Here is a 19,391-nt window from a genome sequence, read left to right as displayed (position 1 = left end):
TGCCTTACACCTCAGAAAGAGATGCAAGGGAACTGTCTCAAAGAGACAGTATATTTACAAGGGACACAAAATTACCACTAAGACACAAAACAGAAAAACAAATCCTGACAAAACCCACCACAAATTATGTGCTTCTGACTCCTCTGTAGGAGAGGTGGTCGAGCCTTTTACACCACAGAAAAGACATGCATGGGAACAGCTAGGAGACACAAATTTACCACAAAAGGGGCAAAGAAATATAAAGACACACAAAACCACTAAAAAAAGACACAAAATGATCTTTCAGCAACACAAAACAACTTCAAAGAGACATGAAACAACCTCAAGAAGACACGAAATGACCTTAAAGCAAAACAAAACGACCACAGACAGAAAACAACCTCAAGAAGACACGAAATGACCTTAAAGCGACACAAAATGACTCACAAGAGACACAAAATGACCATATCTGTACCCAGGGGCCCATAGTTTCATGATCCGCCCTTGCCTGTAGCTAAGCTTAATGATAATAATAATAATTTTTTATGAGATTGTTTTGTGTTTAAAATTTTGATCTGTAAAGTCCCCAAAGTAACAATAATAAAAATAAACAAAAATAAACATAGCACGACATTGAAATAATCAAGTAAAGAACTGCACAATTGTACTGAAGTAAACGCACGTAAGTAAATGCCAGTGTGCTAAATGTCAAGTCATTGAAACACATCATTTTGAGTGGATTGACTTTAATCACTGCTTTTATTTTGAAGTGGCCGTACCGGAAGTCGTCACCCCGGTTAGCGACCGTTGGCTCAGATTTTCCTCCGCCGCTTCACTTCACTCTCTCTCAGCACCATTCACAGGAGACTGTCCCAGCCTACCGGCGGTATAACGGTAAGAGTTGACCAACACTCGATAAACTCCTCTAATAACCCGTTAAACTGGTAAACGTTCACTTCTGAGGTGCTTTGGCGGAGTTAGCAAGTTTTTGGGCACTTAAAAAGGAAGTGTTAGCAAGTTGACGGTTACCCGTGAGCGTGAGTTTGTGAAAGGGGAAATTTGTTTACCAAAGACAACTTCCTGCACTCAGGGCTGTGCCTTTTTAATTAATATATATATCGTATTATCGTCGTAGTAGTAGTTTATTAAACTCTCAATCGTTTGATTAATTGCTAAGCCATTAAAAGTTGTTCGGCCGTAGTGAGGAGTGTAGGAGCAGGCATAGTTGTTCATTTCCGGGTGTTGAGCCTGACCTGAGCTGCCTGTGTTGGCCGTTAGGTAACAATTATCCACTGCATTTATGTGTTAACAGTAATTCACACAATGAATGGATGCATTGACTGGTGGATGAGAAGTTGACTGGGGAGAATAATTTAGTCTACTTTAAAATGACTCGCTTGTCATGAGGCACATGAGGATAGTTTCTGCCACTTCCTGAAACTAACTTCTTTTAATTTGAATTGGCCTTGAGGGTACACACCTTAACCCAGCCACCATTTTGGCGTTTCGAAGGCTTCCATAGTCAAGTGCACATAGATTACACCTGCTAGGATCAAATGTGCCTCAAGTGACAGTCCCCTTAATGTACTTTTGTGTGTAAATTAAGCTGTGTGCTCAGCTGAATGGCTGATACGTGATTTCTCAAAGAGATCATGCAGACCGTGAATCCTCCCTTTTCTTCTCATGTGGGTGATAAACTAAATGGCCTTGAGGGATTTTTTCCTCTTAGTAGGACTTGGATAACTTTGAGATGACACATTTCTGTCACGGCTTTTTCATTTCCCTCATCTCAACCTGAGAATTTGCAGCCTTGCTGTGGGGACCGGATGTCTCATTTTGCGGTTATTGTTTTTCTGGTTTGACCTGGTTGATCTTGAGTAGGCCCAAGGAGGAAGAATTAGCTATATATGAATCAGCATGAGGCATTTTCACTGTAGGTATTTCTCTGACATAAGTATAAGCTTTCTACATGTTCAAGCAGCTCCCAGTAAGGAGTACAAGGGTCATAGCTGCGGGCCTGAACCATAAAATGTTTCCCATATTAGCTCATTTTTAGAAAGTTAAGGTGTGTACATCCTGTCTAGGGTGCTGAAGCATCAAAACTCTCCATATCTGCTCGTTACATCTTCAGTAATGCTACAGTTGCTTTGCTTTGTCTCTTTATTTTCAAATATTTGGGGCACTGGTACACTTAAGTCTTTTCCAAATGCATGTTTTTCTCCTCATTGTGCAATGTTAGTGAACTCTCTGAGCCAACTATGACGAATCATGTTAGTGGCCTCTTCTGTTTTAGCTTAGTGTCACCGGGGAATAGGTGTAGGCCCACCCCCGCACACACAGACCAGTGTGAGCTCATAATAATCAGCCTCTCTCTTTCACATTGTGTGCGCCTCCTTCAGCCTCAGGAGCACATCCTCTCAGAAATAGTGGGCTTCAGTGCTAGAAGAAGCTTGCATGCTTGTACCCGCTGCAATATCAGGTTGTTGCCACCCTTGAAGGATCGTGCAACTGTAAATCTGCATTGTGAAGTGTCCATCACCTCCGCAGAGGCCGTTGCCCAGAGAGGCAGACCCGAATCTGGGAATAAGCCCTGACCTTTCAGCTGGCACCTTGGCTATCCCATTCACTGGCAGCTTCCTGCTGCTGCACACAGGGATTTCTCACCAGCTATTTTTAAAGCTTCCTATTTGTTCTGGTTCTTCCTGGGATAGAGTCATGTTTTGTTTCTCTTTCTCTCACAGCCACCTCTCTCTGTGGCTCATTTTCTTTGTCATCAGATTAGTCTTCCTTACTGATAAAGAGGTTTCTGTGATAGACATCCTGCAAACCTTATCTTGGTTGTTAGAAGGCTCTTGGGCCGATATCTTTTCACTTTATTAATAACCACAAGCTCATAAATTTTCCAGCCTGTTGCTTCTCTAATTTTCACCAGTTTTATTCTTACCCCTTCTCTTCTTCTATCGAAGTTTAGTTTCTCTGCGTTGCATCAGCTCTGCCAGTGTGCAACACTTCCTCAAAACTTCGGTATGAGTTGCACTTAATCCTCAACTTGTTAGCGCCCAGCTTGATTTATCTACTGGCATATTATCACCTATCCCGTGTCCTTTTTGCATTAATATCATTACAACATCTTTTACAAATGATTAGGTTGAGTTTAGCTTCACAGGTGGAACGTTAAGAAGATGAGCCGCGCTTCAGACTCACACTCTGTGGTTAAGGCGCTCAAAAGGATATGAATCATCTCGCCTGAAAAAGGAAGTTTGCAGTCATTTCTTGGCAGACAAAAAAGGCCAGATGCTAAGCTGACATGCAAGCCACCCTGTCTTGAACCAGAAACGCTACTGCTGCTATGTAGCCAGCAACTGGTAGTATAAATGCTTAATGGTGTCCAGATACACAATATCTGTCGATTGCATCATGTGCTATCACAACTAGGGTTGCAGCGGTATACCATGGTATGACCATTGACAGTTATCATACGGTGTACATTTCCTCCTCGACTTCCAATCGTACTTTTTACACATACTTCCTTTTTAAAAACATGGTTTCAAGTTTCAATTATAATATAGGGTTTGATGTTTCTTTAAGGGTCATTGTCACTGATAATAACTGTGTAGTACAGTATATCTTCATATTTCTGAGACAGTTATATCTTGAAATTCACATGCAGTTGCAAACCTAATCACAGCTCCACTATTTGCAGCTGATGTGCTATTTGCTTTGTCTCTTAAACCTAAAACAAAACTAATTTGATGGTGTGGAAACATTTTTTAAAAGCTACCAGTGCTGCTTTTCCAACTGAAATTGATTTTAAAGGACTATAGGTTGATATACATCCAATTCTGTTAAATTGTGTGCATGAAAAATATTTTATTTCACGAATTACATTTGAGTAGAGTTGTTCCGATACCGTTACCAGTATCAGGAATGCCTCAGATACTGCCTAAAATACTGAATCAGGCACCAGTGAATATGCGAGTAGATGCACAGCACTGATAGCACGTAATTTATTAATGAACTGGTTTCACACCGGGATAAAACAGTGGTGAAATCGATTCTTCTTTGCCCCTCTGAAGCGTTCGCCTACACAGTGAGTTGAGCTGTGCAACTAGTGGCAACTACTGTTTTAAAGAGGCAGAGAAGAATTGAGTTCCGGTGTCACGTTGGCTGTTAGCAAAATGTCAGCCTTTTGTCAGTCTTTTACGCCACGAAGGTTGTTTTGATATAGTTTAGCTGTTGTTAAATGTGATCCCCATTTATTTCCATTGATAAAAAACAGGTTCCCTTTTTTGGATTCTCCGTTCACTGATGAGGAATGCGAGAAAAATTGTTTTCCTCATGAATTCAAAGTAGCACGCAGTGACTGATGATTGATTCCACTAGTGACAAGGCAGTGTGTGCAGTGTACATGGCTTTAGTTTCAAGGAGTGGTACTAGTGTTGCCTATATCAACACCAGCGATCTTATAAGCCATTAAAGACACATCATGTATGCAGTTGTTCATGTTTAACAAAGGGTTTAACTTCAGCAACAATGACTGCAATCTTTTCACATTTTTACAGGGTTAGAAGTACAAAAAAACAGCTTAGTGATATCAGATCATTACTTGGTATCAGCCAGTATGCAGGTTTAGGGATAGGAATCAGTATCTGGAAGGAAAAAAAACAGAATATCTCTACATATGAGCTGATGCACTTGCTGAAGGGATGTACCGATTTCAACAGCTCCAGTTGCATAACTGTTGCAGAATCCGCTCTTCACAGCAACTTGAGGAGGATCAGTTGATTTGAATCAATTATTCTTTGAAGAAAAACAGAGTGTGAGTGAGTGTTTCACCTTTAGTTGATCAGCCTTTATCAAAGCTTCGTGATAAGGGTACATTGAAGTGTGGAGAAGCCGTGTGGATAAAAGGGACAAATGCAAAGGGCTCTGGCAGACTGAGTGTTGCATGAAAGAGACTGACAGAGGCCAGAGATCAAAGCAGCCGTAGATCTGTGACTGACATCATCAGTAGGGAGGCGAAGCACAATCTAAATGTCACTTCGCAAAGCCTGCCAGTTCTCAGTTAGGCTACTTTTAGTAAAGCAATTTTCATATGTTGCTATCTCTCAGGTAAAAGTGTGCAGTAAATCAGAGTATTAATCATCAGCTGTTAGACTTGTACTTCTCAAATTGCCAATCAAGGTGGCTCTATTGTGCACCAGCTACAAAGTTCCTGTTAGGTTTCATGTTTTTCTGATGTCTGGCTGCCGTATGCCTGCTGCGTTATCACCTTTGCCACACTGTTAGTCCTCCATGTGTTCCTCCCTGTGAAGAGCCTGACCAGGAACATTCACTGTATGATCAATAGCATCAGAGAGAGCCCATAAGATTACATCAAACAATAGTCATACAATGACAATGAAGTGAAATGATGACTTTGTGGATGATTGTCAGTCAAACAAGTAGTTACTCTTTTGTGAAATTATTTCTCCAGTATTTTGTTAATCTGTGTAGTTAGCTGAAGATCTCTTACATCTTGCACTTGTTGAAGATCAGATGTGATGCCAGAGATGCGTCATTGATCACAGATGACTGATGACTTAGAGCTGATTTGTCTAAAGAACACTGCCTCCAGAAAACAACAAACATCCCAAAGGACTCATCTCATCCTGCCCACCATCTGTTTGACCTTCTGCCCTCAGGCAGACATTATCGGACAATTCAAACATGCAACAGCAGAATGTTGAACAGTTTTAACCCCAAAGCCATTACTACATTGAACGCTGCACTGAAATCACACAGCCAGTATTATTCAATATTTATACTTACATCATGTGCAATAACTTTATTCATTTACTTGATTTATGTACAAAAATTTTAACTTACTTTATGTTCACGGCAGATGTTGGCACTGCTTGTGTGTGTAAATGTGCTTATGTTATTTTATAATGAGTTTGGTTTTATTTTGTGCCTTAAATTTTGTTGTATTTATTTACAATGACAATCAAAAGGAATTGAAGGAATTTAGTCACCCTGTGTTGTGCTGAATTCATGAAGGAATTCATTCTTCATGAATTGAAGCAAACAGGGCCTGCATTTCACAACAACACCAAAACTATTCAAATATATGTTTACAAACTCTCCAACAGCTTGTGCAGTATAATCCAAGTCTCATTTATCCAGTCGTTGGCTCTGTATTTCGCAAACACATTTTTGCGAAAACGTTCAGATTTAAAACATTACGAACAGTCTCATGCACGGCTGAAAAGCGTGCCTGGGCAAATGCATGAGTTTGAACTCTGCTGAAGTGGAACTCATACGCATGAGCATGCGCGTGCCCAGGCACACTCAGTTCTCATAGGCAGAAGTGTTTTCTGTTTTAACATTTTAGCATAAATGCATATGTTTAGAAATTCTGAGCATACGACTGGATAAATGAGACCTGGATTGTAGTGCATGAGTTGTGTGAGTTTGTGATAGGTTGTTCTGACATAGTTTAGCCGTTGTTAAACATGATCCTCATTCATTTCAATTCACAGAAAAGGTTTGTCTTTTTTAGATTCTCCATCCACCATGAAGGCATGCAAGAAAAATAGTTCCTCATGAATACAACGTTAACCCGCAGTGACTACTTGATATACAAGTGGCCATTGTATAACCCACTTCTACACTGATGCAGATGGATGGTCCCTTAGAGGACAGTCAGACAGTCACGCCCCTACACACACACACACACACACACACACACCTCTGAAAGCCTGAATCATCCCACAGGGATTCCCTGAGCAATCCCTCCATCAATTATCGTCAGTAACATTTGATGACAGTAATGACTCCTGTCAAAGAGAATCTTATTGATGCGGCACCGCTGACACCTCCAAACACTTTCTACTCCTGTCCCTGAATGCCTCGTTAGCGTTAATCCCACTTTCTATAATCTCACTGCTCAGTGGTGTTGCTAAGGAACAGGCCTAAGCCGCTGCCAAGCCTGAAGTGTTTGTAAAACTTCTCTGCTTGGCCCTGTCAAATTAACAGATTACCCTCCTATAGGAGAGAGCTGCATGCAGGACTGTGCAGGTGAAGGTTAGGACACTGAGGTGGAGAGGTTCAACGCCACGTCCAGTGTTTGTTTGCATGATCTCATGACCTGTGTGTTGTCTCCCAGCAGGCTGAACAATGACGGGGCCTTTTCCTCTTGGATTAGTATGTCGCCAGTTTGCCACAGCATGCATTGTTTAAGAAGAATCAACCAGAAAGAATGTGCATCATTATGAGGGTGGTGATGTCAATATTGTTTAAACTAATCCGTTTTACACAGTGCATGCATGGGCCTTTAATTTGCCCATCCAACAATTTCATACTCAAGATAGCATTTCTGACTGATGTGGCTGTATGCAGACATTGCATAATATTCTTAAAAACAAATTCTTCTTAATTTGCTAGTGCTTATGTGGGTAACCGATGTTGACAGTGAAATTCTGCAGGGAAGCTGCACGGGGTCATGCACACTAAGCAATGCTATCTGTAGCTCCACTGTAAAAAGCACCATTATGCAGCATGAGTCAACACAGTGTAACTCTTTAACTTCCATTTAAATTGCCTCATAAAATGTGCTGTTGTTTTGCAACTTCTGCATTTATTTTGGTCCTCATATTTCTGATTCTTACCCACTTTGTCCTCAAAATATTTTATTACATTTTTTTTCTCTGCAAAAAACTACATGCAAAAAAGCACACAAATTCTCAAATGCTGTCTAAACATTAGTAGCTGTACAAGAACTTTGCCATCATAAAATACCAGGGTTCCCAAGGATCCTTAAAAAGTCTTTGCATTGAATTCATTAATTTAAAAAAAGGCCTTAATTAGAATTAAGATGTCTTAAATCAATCTTTTAAAAGTCTTAAACGTGCTAAGACAAGGAAGTAGGATTTTTATGCATCTTCTTTTCTGATGTTGCATTGTAAAATGCAAATAATTGGTAACATCTTTTTTTTATAATTTATCAAAAGCGTTTCACATTAACCTCCCGTTGTTCAGGATAGCTGAACAGTAACACTCACTTTTTATTTCCGGCTTTGAGGCTCAGATTAGAGGATCCACCATCTGCTAGCTCGCTGTCACTGTATGCAAATTCAGTGGAAACTTTCTATTCAACCAGGTTTTCGCTGCATGGCTTGAACCAACTCAAGGCAGTGCATACGAGCCTCTGTGTATTTTGCGCAAAAAAAAAAATTCAAACTTGTTCCAGTGTGAATCAGTGCAGAGTAAGAAACACATAATTGCCAAGAAAACCTGCTATGAAACAATGTGTATCTCCCAGACAAGAAATTCCTTGAATTTTAGTTATTATAAAAAATGTCTTACATTGAAATCTGCTGAAAACCACATTTCACATTTTACAAAAGTCTTAACTTTAACATATCTGACGTTGTAGGGAACCTGAATAAAGTCTAAAGTTGGCAAAATGATTGTTTATACATGCCGCATAACCCCTCCTCAACACACCGTGAGAGGAAGAGTGATTCTTATCAGAGACTTGATGAAAGCAAGATGACTAAAAAAGGTTTAGGAATAGTGTTATGTTGAAGAAGAGTTGAGGTGTTAGTTGCTCAGACTGATGTGAACCTCATTGTGCATTTTCAAAGTTAGAAAAAAAAGACTTACTCGGCTGTGCTGCAGCTTATGATTATTTTCATTACTGATTAATCTGATGGTTATTTTTCTTGATTAACTAATGTTCATCACAGTTTCTCAGAGCTCAAGACCAACTGCCCAAAACACAAAAAAATTCACTTTACCATCATAGACTACTAAGAAATGACCAAATATTCATAGATAAGAAGCTGAATCTGCCCACTCCACAGAGTTACTGATTGGTCTGGCATTGTGACTTGAAACAGTTATTTCTTGATTAAAAAGCAATCGATTCCGTGACTAATACCATTATTAGCTGTTGTCAGGTGTTGTCAAGCTGTGCACCAGAACCAGTGAGGATTAATAACCATGGCGACTGCTAGCCAAGATAGACGCTGCTTTGGAGGCTGTTCCAAATAGACTTGTCTTCTTCAACATTGCCCTACATCATAGTTTGTTGTGCTTTGCTCCGCTCCTCTCTTAAAACCCTGGAAAAACCAGTATGATGGCATGGGTGTTGACTTAAAGTGCTGTTGAACTCAGACAGTTATGTCGGTCTGTAGTGATAGGTTAGGGAGAATTGAACCCTCCTCCCCACAGAAATCTGTTAGAGCGGAGGCAGTTCTTTCCTGATATTAGGCAGCCAACAATTTAGCATTTTACCTGTAACATTTTCAGTCTTACAGTGGACTGTTTAAAACAATCAGACTTCGACATGTGGAGTTTCCCTTTTATGTCCTGCAGCTTTGCCCTGCATAGCTTTTCATTATAACAGAAGCCTCTTGAATGTCTCTGTGGACTCTACAAGTCTGTATAGTGCAGCTCTCTAGTCTCTACTTAACGTATGTCTAATAAGCCCCAGCACTTCCTCCTGTGTGACAGCTTGGTACGTGCAGTCACAGTGCAGCGTACTGCAGGAGAGTAGAGGAAGTGAGAAAAACAACCTGTTCCTTGATACTTCAAGAATGATATGACGGCATCGCTGTGTTATCTGTTCTTACTTTCCTGCCTCTCTCTTTACAACAAGGAACCTCTCATTCATTCCATATGACCAGGAACACTCTCGCACAGCTGACTGACGATTGGCAGAAAAGGAATTTGTGCTTTTATGAGGGCACAGAGGCCCCATTTGGAAAAACGATGCTGTGTTCTCAGTTCCTGCTTGGCTAACACCCAGCTGTATATGTCAGACACAGTAGAACAGAGAAGGGCGTTCGATTGGTGGGCAGAGCGACAAACCAGTTTCTTTTATTGTTACATGTCTGTTTGTGGGTGTGTGATTTAGTGGTGTTCTTCTGATTATAGTGTGTTGGGGTGTTACTTGTACAGAGAGGATCCACCTGTGTTCAGCATGTGGTGCCTGTGTTTGCATTTGTCTGATTTGTTGGCTCGCCTGTAGTGATTTATGACCTTTTACTCACACGATAAGACTTAATTTGCAACAGTAATTGAAAGTGAGCCAGCACACGTTTAAGGATTATTTACACTAAGAAGAAGTAGTTTAATTTGATTAGACGTAAATGGAGAAGCAGTTTGTTTATCAGCTTACGTCTTCCTCTTTCACTTTAGGGCAGCTGGTTGTTCTGTACACAGATTTGTTCACATCATTGACATCTAAGTATTTATCTTCTTGGGTCTGTTTAAGCCCTTTAACACAACTTCAGGATACAGGCTGATTTTTTTTTTTTCAGAGCGACAAATCCTCCACCACAGTAGCTTGGGTTCCTGCTGCTTGGTTGACCTCAGTCAAACAGGAAGTTGGGTTCTTTCCACATGTAAATGTCAAACGTTCAGGATGAGAAGTTTGTGGGTGTAGTTGCCTGTTGACTTAGAGGAATGTTATCATGTGCCACGAAAAGTATACTGTACAGAATAATAAGTGACCTTAATGTGACTGACACCACAGCTAGTTGCTTGACTCAATGATGAGTCCTCCTAATTACATATTTATGGCTGTGTTGATTTTTGCCCAAATCAGGAAGTGAAAACTACAGCCACATTGCATTTTGTAAGCGGCTATGAAAACAGCTCACAGGCCTTTAGACTGCCGTGTGTGTGTGTCCTCAGTTCTCTGAGGACTGCAAGAAGAACATAACACACAGAACAAGTGCTGTGAGAGCACCATCATCCAGCTGTCTCTCAGCTTTCGCACATGTTGATCAGCGCTGTATTGCTGTGCCCAGCATATGTGCACCAGATGTGTTTAATTGATAATTTTTTTTCTCCACTGCATTTTATGAGCATTTTATGGGTTCTGTAGCACCTCTATGTTCTCACAAAAACGAAGATGATCTCACTGTGTTGTGCCGTTCCACTGCTCAGGATCAGCGTCATCGCTTCTAATCAGCAGTGACTGGTGTGACAGTGCAGCTGGGTGTAAATGGCCACTTTAGCACTGCTGTTTTTCTGGTGTCTGACAGCAGTTTGTGGAGGAGGAGGGACAAGTGAGTGAGAAGCCTGGAGCTCCGATAATCATCAGCTTTAAGACCACCAGTCTCTGTTGTGTGTCACCTCTGAAGCCCCGGAGAAACCGGTTCCAGAGCCAAGAGGGCCAGATGGTTACGTGTCCTGGCACTCGTCTCTGCTTGTGTGTACATTTTGTGTGCTCACGTGTGTGATTGCCTTGTCTCTTTCCAAGAAGTAATGATAAAGTAACCCATGTGAGCTGGTTGTCAGCACTTTATTTGACTTAGGAATCTTATGTCGTCATGTGAGCCTGCTGTCAGTGGTCTAAACTATTCACAGCAAGGTCTGACTTTGGATTGTCATCCTTAACCTTGTCACTCTGCCTGGACAGAATTGTTGTTGCTGTATTTAGAATGATTTTGTATTTCCATTATGCTCCACTGAAACAAACTTGAGCAAATCACACTGAAAATACCAGGATAAATAGGGATGCACTGATTGTGGAATCCCAGGCTGATACTGATTTGGCTGATACCGATTTTTTGCTTTTGTTGTTGTTAATTATGTATTTGTTGTAATTTATTCCCCCTTTGCCAGGGAAACAAAGAAATCTACACTGTAAAAAGAAATAACTGAGCTGTTTTGAAGTCATTCAGTCCTTCATTACACTATCTTTGAATGAACACAAATTAATTAGTACACATTTATCAAACAACCTTTAATATAACCTTTCACATGAAAAATACTTTAAAAAATAACTGCTTCAAAAGCTTTTTTACTATATATAGCCTACTGAATAATAATTCCCTTTCTGTTATCTATTTTATATTGCTGTGAAAACATTCCCCTTCTCGCCAAAAACTACATTTTACAAGACTGCATTTGAACACATCATGAGGACGTTACAATTTACCTTTAGTGAGTCAACTACATCAAACAGCGTTCTGGGAAAGACCATGGTTTGTCCCACACACATTTTCTGTTGTCCCTGTGATACCGTTAGTTTCAAGCCCTGCTTTTTAGCCTGCACAAAGTTAATGTGACACAACAGAGGAACATCAGCTGCTGCCATCAGTGAACGCAATCTTATCTGCAGATAGGCCAGTGGTAGTCAGCGAGGCGAATATTGGCTGATAGCGATGTGGGGCTGATGAAACTATGCATCCCTAATAACCTGCAAACACACAGTAAGAGGAACAAAGTGATTTATGGTGTTCCTGTCCACATGAACTGATTCTCTATTCTGCCAGAGCTCCCCAGGTCAAAGTTCACTGAGGTTTTCCTCTGGATAAGTAATCTGTAATAATCTTCCAGCAGGGGATGTCTACTAACCATGTGCTGCTGATTTCATTAAAGCAAAGTAGAGAGTAAAAGGGGAAGTGGTCTGTTGTGTGGACTCCTGCTGTCTGTCATTATTACGTTGTTTTCCTGTTCTCTAACCTCTCTGCTGTCACTCTCTTGCTTTGATTAGCACACCATGGCAGAGCAGGAACCCACACAAGAGCAGGTGAATGTGAGTGAAGTAGAGACTGAAGAGGAGGATACCAATCCCAACTACAGACCTCCCGCCCAGAAGAGCTTAGACGAGATCCAGAAGCTGGACGCAGAGGATGAGAGCCTGCGCAAGTACAAGGAGGCACTGCTGGGGAAGGAAGTTAAGGTTGCAGCAGGTTAGTGATTGAAGTAACACTCAAACTCTTACAGAACATATGCAGATTTAACTTCTAACTTTTTAAACAAACAGAACTCAGTCCTCTTAAAGTACACCAAAAAGTGGACCAACAGAAAAGGGACTCAGTTCTTTTTGTGTTCACATTGTCAGGTCATTTGGAGCAGGACTCAAATCTCTTTCTGGTCAAATTCAGCTGTGATGGGGCCTCAGTCCTCTTTCTCACACTATATATAATATATATTGGCTTTTTTTTTTTTTTTTTTAACGTTGACGTTGCACTGCAGTGCCGTTATGAAGCCCCCCGCTTTTAACTTTAAATTGGAGGAAAACATTAGCATTTCTGTGCTGTAGACTGTTGCAACATTCCTATTCCACATTCCACATCTGGAGACGTGCAGTATCTTCCATGGATCAAACTACTCCTCGTCCTGCGTCCATGCAAGCTTTACAGGCTGGCGTGGTTTTGCCACGTGATCTAGAGGGCTAAATACAGTGGCAAAGAGCAAAGTGAAGCTGGAGCGCTTTGTGTTCACAGTGCACAGATTAAGTGAACTGCACTGCAGACTTGAAGCGAACCAAACTCAGACTGACTCCCGAGGTGGTCTGAGTTCGATTCGTTTCAGAGGGGTCTAAGCTCTCTTGGAGTGTTCACATAAGCTCAAAAAATGCTGAGTCCTGATTTTCCTCATACTGTCTGTGCTGGAACACCTGTATTCACCCTCTGTCTGAAACACTCCGTTTTAGTGCCTGTCTCATTTAGCTCCCCTCCTGAAAAAGCCCACTCTAAGACACACCCAGTCACTCCTTAATGCTACGGAGGAGTGGGAAACATAGATGTAGAAACATAGATGCCTCATTGTCCACTGGATCACTCATCAACGGCGCTGCCATATTGGAGAGAGCAAAACTTGCCTGTAAACAAATGCAAGTAAACAGGGGAGCTGTGGGTTTTTTCTGCATTAAAAAGCACCACCACGTTTATATCTTTCAACTAATTGCAATGAGTTATTTTTTACTTGCTGCTAATCACTCAAAAGAGGAGTGTGTGTTAGACTTACATAAACTGAATTACTTACGTGTTCAATATGGCATCAGTGTTGAAGTATTTCTGCAATGGTGTGTCTACATATGTATTTCTATGAGGGACAAAAACCTGCCACTTTCATCTCCCTCGCCACCGGATCAGATATAGCAAAATTTAATTGCATGGCTGGGTTTCAACCAGTAGAGGGCAGTCGCTGTGCATATTTACAACAAAATGTGTCGAATTCAATTAATTTGCACCAAAATGTCAAGATTAACACTACAAAATACCCATATACATGGTTTTCAGCTGACAAAATTGTTTTGGGGTTTAGTTCAATTCAATTCAATTTTATTTATAAAGCCCAATATCACAAATCACAATTTGCCTCACAGGGCTTTACAGCATACGACATCCCTCTGTCCTTATGACCCTCGCAGCGGATAAGGAAAAACTCCCCAAAAAAACCCTTTAACGGGGGGAAAAAAACGGTAGAAACCTCAGGAAGAGCAACTGAGGAGGGATCCCTCTTCCAGGATGGACAGACGTGCAATAGATGTCGTACAGAACAGATCAGCATAATAGTTAGTTATGACTTGTAAGATATGTGATTGACCATTTGTGTGAAAATAGATCATACCTACTCACTAAATGTTTGAAAACAAAACCATTACAATGACAAAGGCAGGGTTGATGAGATACTTCCCTTTTTTCACAGTTTGATTCTCTCAGCATTTCTCACGAATGCTATAAACTCATGATCATAATTTTGGATGCTGTGACCTTTCCTTCTGTCTTAGATCCCAACACCCCCAACATCCAGGTGATGAGCATGACTTTGGTATGTGATGCGGCTCCAGCCCCGCTGGTTCTTGACCTGACAGGTGAGTAGAGCAGGCAGGGCACTTTGTTCTATGTGAGGCTGGGATGGAGGCAAACTTAAAAGCTTTTTAGAGTGAAAACAGATCATTGATAGTCGACATCTGAAAGATTTTTTTCATTCATGAATGAACAGAAGCCCACATTTAGACAGCTGTCTTTCCTGAGAGCAGACACACTGAAAGAATTAGCTCATAGTAACATTAATTATGAACAGTAATCACTCCCATTCTTGTGTAGACCAAATTACCTGCTGCGTCATTAGTACGCTAATTAGTAATGACATGACTCCCGTGTAACGAGCCATTTCCAGATGGCTCTCCTGCTCTCCCTTGGTGGTCACACTGAGCTACAACAGAGCAGGAGAGCTGGGTCCACTGTGCCACCTGGTGGTCAGTATCATTACTACATGGTGTTAAAACTCAAAATACAACTGTAATTCCTCTTTCGTTGTTAAAACTTAATCATAAAGTCCCACACGTGTTTATTAACCCTTAGTTTTATAAATTTAAGACTGTGTTAAAATGCTTTCATGCTCCAAACTGTCTTAACTCTTAAATAATTTTCTTTTCACCCGTGCTGTTTTGTCTTCTAGGAGACCTGGACAGCTTCAAGAAGAACCCATTTGTTCTAAAGGAGGGCGTCGAATACAAAATAAAAATCAACTTCAAGGTGAGGGAGGCGGATGTTAGTCCCACCCAGGAATCCTTTCTTTTTGTTGTCTCAGACTGTTGGAAAGATACAATGATGTTACTGCAGCTGCAGGGAGCTATTTTTGTCATGGGAGCTGTTTAGCAGGGTATGATATGCATGTTGCTTTTTGCAGGTCAACAAGGAAATTGTGTCAGGCCTGAAGTACACTCAGCAAACGTACAGGAAAGGAGTAAGAGGTAAGACTGGATTTTGAAATTAAATCAAATTATATATTTTATTTCTCTTACCTGTAGTGTTGTTTATCAGTCTAGATTGTTTAGGTGTTAGTTGCAGTGTGAGATATCAGCTATTGAGTTGTTTCTTGGAGGCACCCAAAGCTCACCTGGTAGTGTGTGCCTCCTCCACAGCAACTCGGGTTCAAGTCCAACCCATGGCCCTTTGCTGCATGTTGTCCCCTGTCTCTCCCCCATTTCATGTCTTCCTATTGAAGAAAACCATTTCCATTTCCATCCATTTTCATCTGCTCATCTGGGGCTGGATCGCAGGGGTAGCAGGCTGAGGAAAATACTCTAGATGTCCCGCTCCACAGCAACGCTTCAGGTTCAGGTTCTGGGTCAAGCAAAGGCCTTCTACCAGTTAGATATGTGTGGGAAAACCTCTAACAGGAGGCATCCTGATCAGATGCACGAACCACCTCAACTGGCTCCTTTCAATGCTTAGGGGTGCTGAAAGCGCCAAAACGATACATTTAAAAAACTCAACAGCAATGTCTCTTTCCAGAAATCATGACCCGGTTACTCAAGATAATCCACAGACCTTGTGAGCAGTTTCATGTAGGAACTATCTTTCTACTGAACTACATCCACCAACTATATCATCACGCTTACGTAGCACCTCTGAGCTAGATAAAGTTACACCTCACCCAAGTAGGACGCCATTAATGTTGACATCTTGCACTGTTACAAACACTTTCCCCTCGTCCATGAGTAGATGTACAGTTGCACACAACTACAGTTTGCAGGAATAATTCAGTAGGAATAAGTAGTTCCTACGTGAAACTGCTCACAACAAGGTCTGTGGATTATCTTGAGCAACCAGGGGTCTCCTTTATAAAACAGTTTGTAGGATCCGTACTAGCAATGTATATACAGACAAAGGCCAGAAATGAACCTTGTACACAATTTCTACAATCAGGCTTCCACCTCACCATCTGTGTCGCCAATATCCCTTCTCCAAAATGTTGGTCAGCCTGGATCAAAGTTTCTCCCATCAAGTCTGTATTTAGACATCACAGCTTTTGCGTGGGATGTGGCGTACGCCTCTTTTAGGTCTTGTTTTGTGCATACGCAGTGTTTATAAATAGGCCCGTTTCCACTGCAGGAACTTCGGGGTAATTTTACGGGGCTGGGGCCGTTGGTGCGTGTCTCCACCGCAGGAGCCACCCCCGAAGGACAGAGTTCCGGAACTTTTACAGGGGCTAAACAAGTCCCTGCCTCGGAGTAGGTACTCAGAACGGCCCCAAAAAACTCCTGGGTGGGGCTTGGGGTTTACTTGGTGCTGATTGGATATACTCAAAACGGGATTTGACGTCAACAGAAAGCGACAAAATAGCCACGTCGCCCAATGATTACGTCACATCCAGAGCCCAGTAACTTTACAGGAACCTTTGTCCTACTCCGCCCTCTCAGTGGAGACATGGCGGTTGAGAGGGCTGAGCGAGAGGACGTTCCTGTAAAGTTCCTGCCCCCCAAATAGTACCAGGAACTTCTTCAGTGGAAACGGGCCTAATGAGACCCCTGGTCATGATTTCTGGAAAGAGACATTGAGATATACAGCGCTTTGAACACCACAAGTTGAGTGCCATCTAGTTCAATTATATAAGAGAGAAGGCAGACAATCTCTACGGCTGATACTGACACTCGACCAGTCACACCAAAACAATCAAGATTGATAACTAGCACTACAGTAAGAGACAAAATACGTTCATCTGATTTTGGGGTGAACTGTCCCTGTATGGTGATGCAGTGGTTAGCATTGTCACCTCACAGCAAGAGGGTACCTGGTTCGAACCCGGGGTGGGGTAGCCCTTCTGTGTGAAGTTTGCATGTTCTCCCCGTGTCAGCGTGGGTTTTCTCGGGGTGCTCCAGCTTCCTCCCACAGTCCAAAGACATGCAGGTTAATTGGTGACTCTAAATTGCAGTAGGTGTGAATGTGAGTGTGAGTGGTTGTCTGTCTCTATGTGTCAGCCCTGTGATAGTCTGGTGACCTGACCAGGGTTTGAACTCCTTTTCTCTCTGTCTGTAATATACAGTTGACAAGTCGGACTACATGGTCGGCAGCTACGGGCCCAGACCAGACGAGGCATACGAGTTCCTCACAACAATGGAGGAGGCACCCAAAGGGATGCTGGCCCGCGGCACCTACAACATCAAGTCCAAGTTCACTGATGACGACAAACATGACCATCTCTCCTGGGAGTGGAACCTCATTATCAAGAAAGACTGGAAAGACTGATTTCCCCTTCGACATCCTCCACCGCCATCTTCCCCGCTTTGTCCCTCTCTGTTTTCTCTTCTCTGCTGTCGTTCCATTATTTCTGTCTGGATTACGTGTTGATTGAAGCTTTTGCTCTCTCCGTCCATTGACAACTTGTTCTTACAGTTTCCTTTTCTAAATTCCAATCACTTCATCATTCCTCCTGTCGTAACACTTTCACCTTGTTTTCACCCGCCCCTTTCTGTTAAGTATTAAATCTTAAAAATGGAGAAAGCAAACAATGTGCACAATCCAGATTTTGCGGTTCGTTTATAAAAGAAAAAATAAGTTAAAAAAAAAAGTCTGTTAACTGCTCTTGGAAGTGATCAAATATGTGATAGCGCTTTCTTGTCCTCCCCGTTTTCATCCCTCTTTATTTTTCCAGATTGTTTTGTACTATTACCGTGATCTGCCTTGGAAAGCATTGTGCAGGAAGCAGTAGTGCTGTATGTATGTGGCTGCTGTACGGTCACCGAGCAATCATTGCTGGACACAACTCTTGGACGCAGCCCTCCTAAAGCCTTTGAGCAGATTATTTGTACCAGGGTCTTGGCAAATTATTTGGAATTTAGGCCACGTCTTTTTTCCAGATGATTTAGCTCCCTGCAAAGTCTACTGAGAGAACAGGGGAAACAAATATTACCTCTAACCCATTGTGACCCCTGGCTGTAGGTGCGGCTGTTCCTCTCCTGATCAGGGTATTCTGGCAGTGTTTTAGCAGCCATGTGGCCTTAATGAGAACCCTTAGGAAAAAAATAGACAACCTAATTGAGCCATTTGCCTTCAGATTGTATTTGCCAGACCATCATGTGAGCCTGTTTTTAACAATACTTGTAATACACGGACAGGGAATTAGGACTAAGGACTTTTAACACCTTTTATTTCAGGTTTGATGATCTGTAAAAGCCATTACATGTTGATGTCCATCATATTAACTCTATTTACAAGCATATTTTTCATCACTGTAGTTTTCTAAAGATCAGTTCAATTAACTTTTAGACAATATACAACAACTGTAAATATGAGTCCAGGTTGTGATGATGGCTTCCTGTCACCCAGTATCCTCTCTAGTCCCTGAGGCCATATTTCCAGCATGTCCACGGACTGTTAAACTGCTCACCTTGTATTATTCAAGTTTAAAATACCAATGCTGACTGTGCCTCCAGTCTCTTACAACCACATGCTGCTCCTGCTGACTTGACGGCACTCTGTGCTCAACATCAGTGAGGTGAAACGTCTGTAATTGACTTCTGAACCAGTATAGAGACATCGGTCCCCAACCAGACTTCGATGGGTAACACATCCTGCCATATAAAAGCTTTGTTTTTGTTTTTTTGAATACACTCCAGAAGCATGGGAATGAAGTCTGTTTCCGCAGCTACTTAAAGCTCTCATGTCATGGACTGAGGTTTTTCTCTGTTGGTTGGGTTTGATTCGATATGTGCTACTTGTATTACCTACAGTTTACTGATCTCCTGTGTTGACATTAAAGTGTTCAGACTGGGCCTGCGTGTATCCTGTTTTATTTAATGGAAACTAGCTGTTGTAGGATGTGACTTGTTGCCTCCCTGAGCACTTACAGGGAAACTTTGGTATTTTTCACCCCAGCAATTTTTGACTACAGCA

At 41.7% G+C, this 19,391-nt stretch overlaps 1 protein-coding gene across 1 annotated transcript; it reads left to right on the top strand.

The window, feature by feature from the left end:
• Positions 1-763: 763 nt before the first annotated feature.
• On the top strand, positions 764-19,270 carry arhgdia (Rho GDP dissociation inhibitor (GDI) alpha). The gene is made up of 6 exons (XM_049560872.1): positions 764-873; positions 12,473-12,671; positions 14,498-14,581; positions 15,172-15,248; positions 15,403-15,466; positions 17,542-19,270. The coding sequence occupies exons 2-6, from the start codon at positions 12,479-12,481 to the stop codon at positions 17,742-17,744; spliced, it is 621 nt and encodes a 206-aa protein (XP_049416829.1). The 5' UTR covers positions 764-873; positions 12,473-12,478; the 3' UTR covers positions 17,745-19,270.
• The last annotated feature ends 121 nt before the right edge of the window (positions 19,271-19,391 follow it).

The sequence above is a fragment of the Epinephelus fuscoguttatus genome, linkage group LG19 (genome assembly GCF_011397635.1).
Source record: "Epinephelus fuscoguttatus linkage group LG19, E.fuscoguttatus.final_Chr_v1".
NCBI lineage: Eukaryota > Metazoa > Chordata > Actinopteri > Perciformes > Serranidae > Epinephelus > Epinephelus fuscoguttatus.
The sequence above is the reverse complement of the archived record's forward strand: the minus strand, read 5'-3'. Positions and strand labels throughout refer to the sequence as shown.

Excerpts from the sequence above, each read along its gene's own strand:
- arhgdia (XM_049560872.1), top strand. The coding sequence starts at position 12,479 with ATGGCAGAGCAGGAACCCACACAAGAGCAGGTGAATGTGAGTGAAGTA. Across the intron at positions 14,582-15,171 it reads GCTGGTTCTTGACCTGACAG|GAGACCTGGACAGCTTCAAG; the intron begins GTGAGTAGAGCA and ends TTTGTCTTCTAG. Across the intron at positions 15,467-17,541 it reads GTACAGGAAAGGAGTAAGAG|TTGACAAGTCGGACTACATG; the intron begins GTAAGACTGGAT and ends TGTAATATACAG.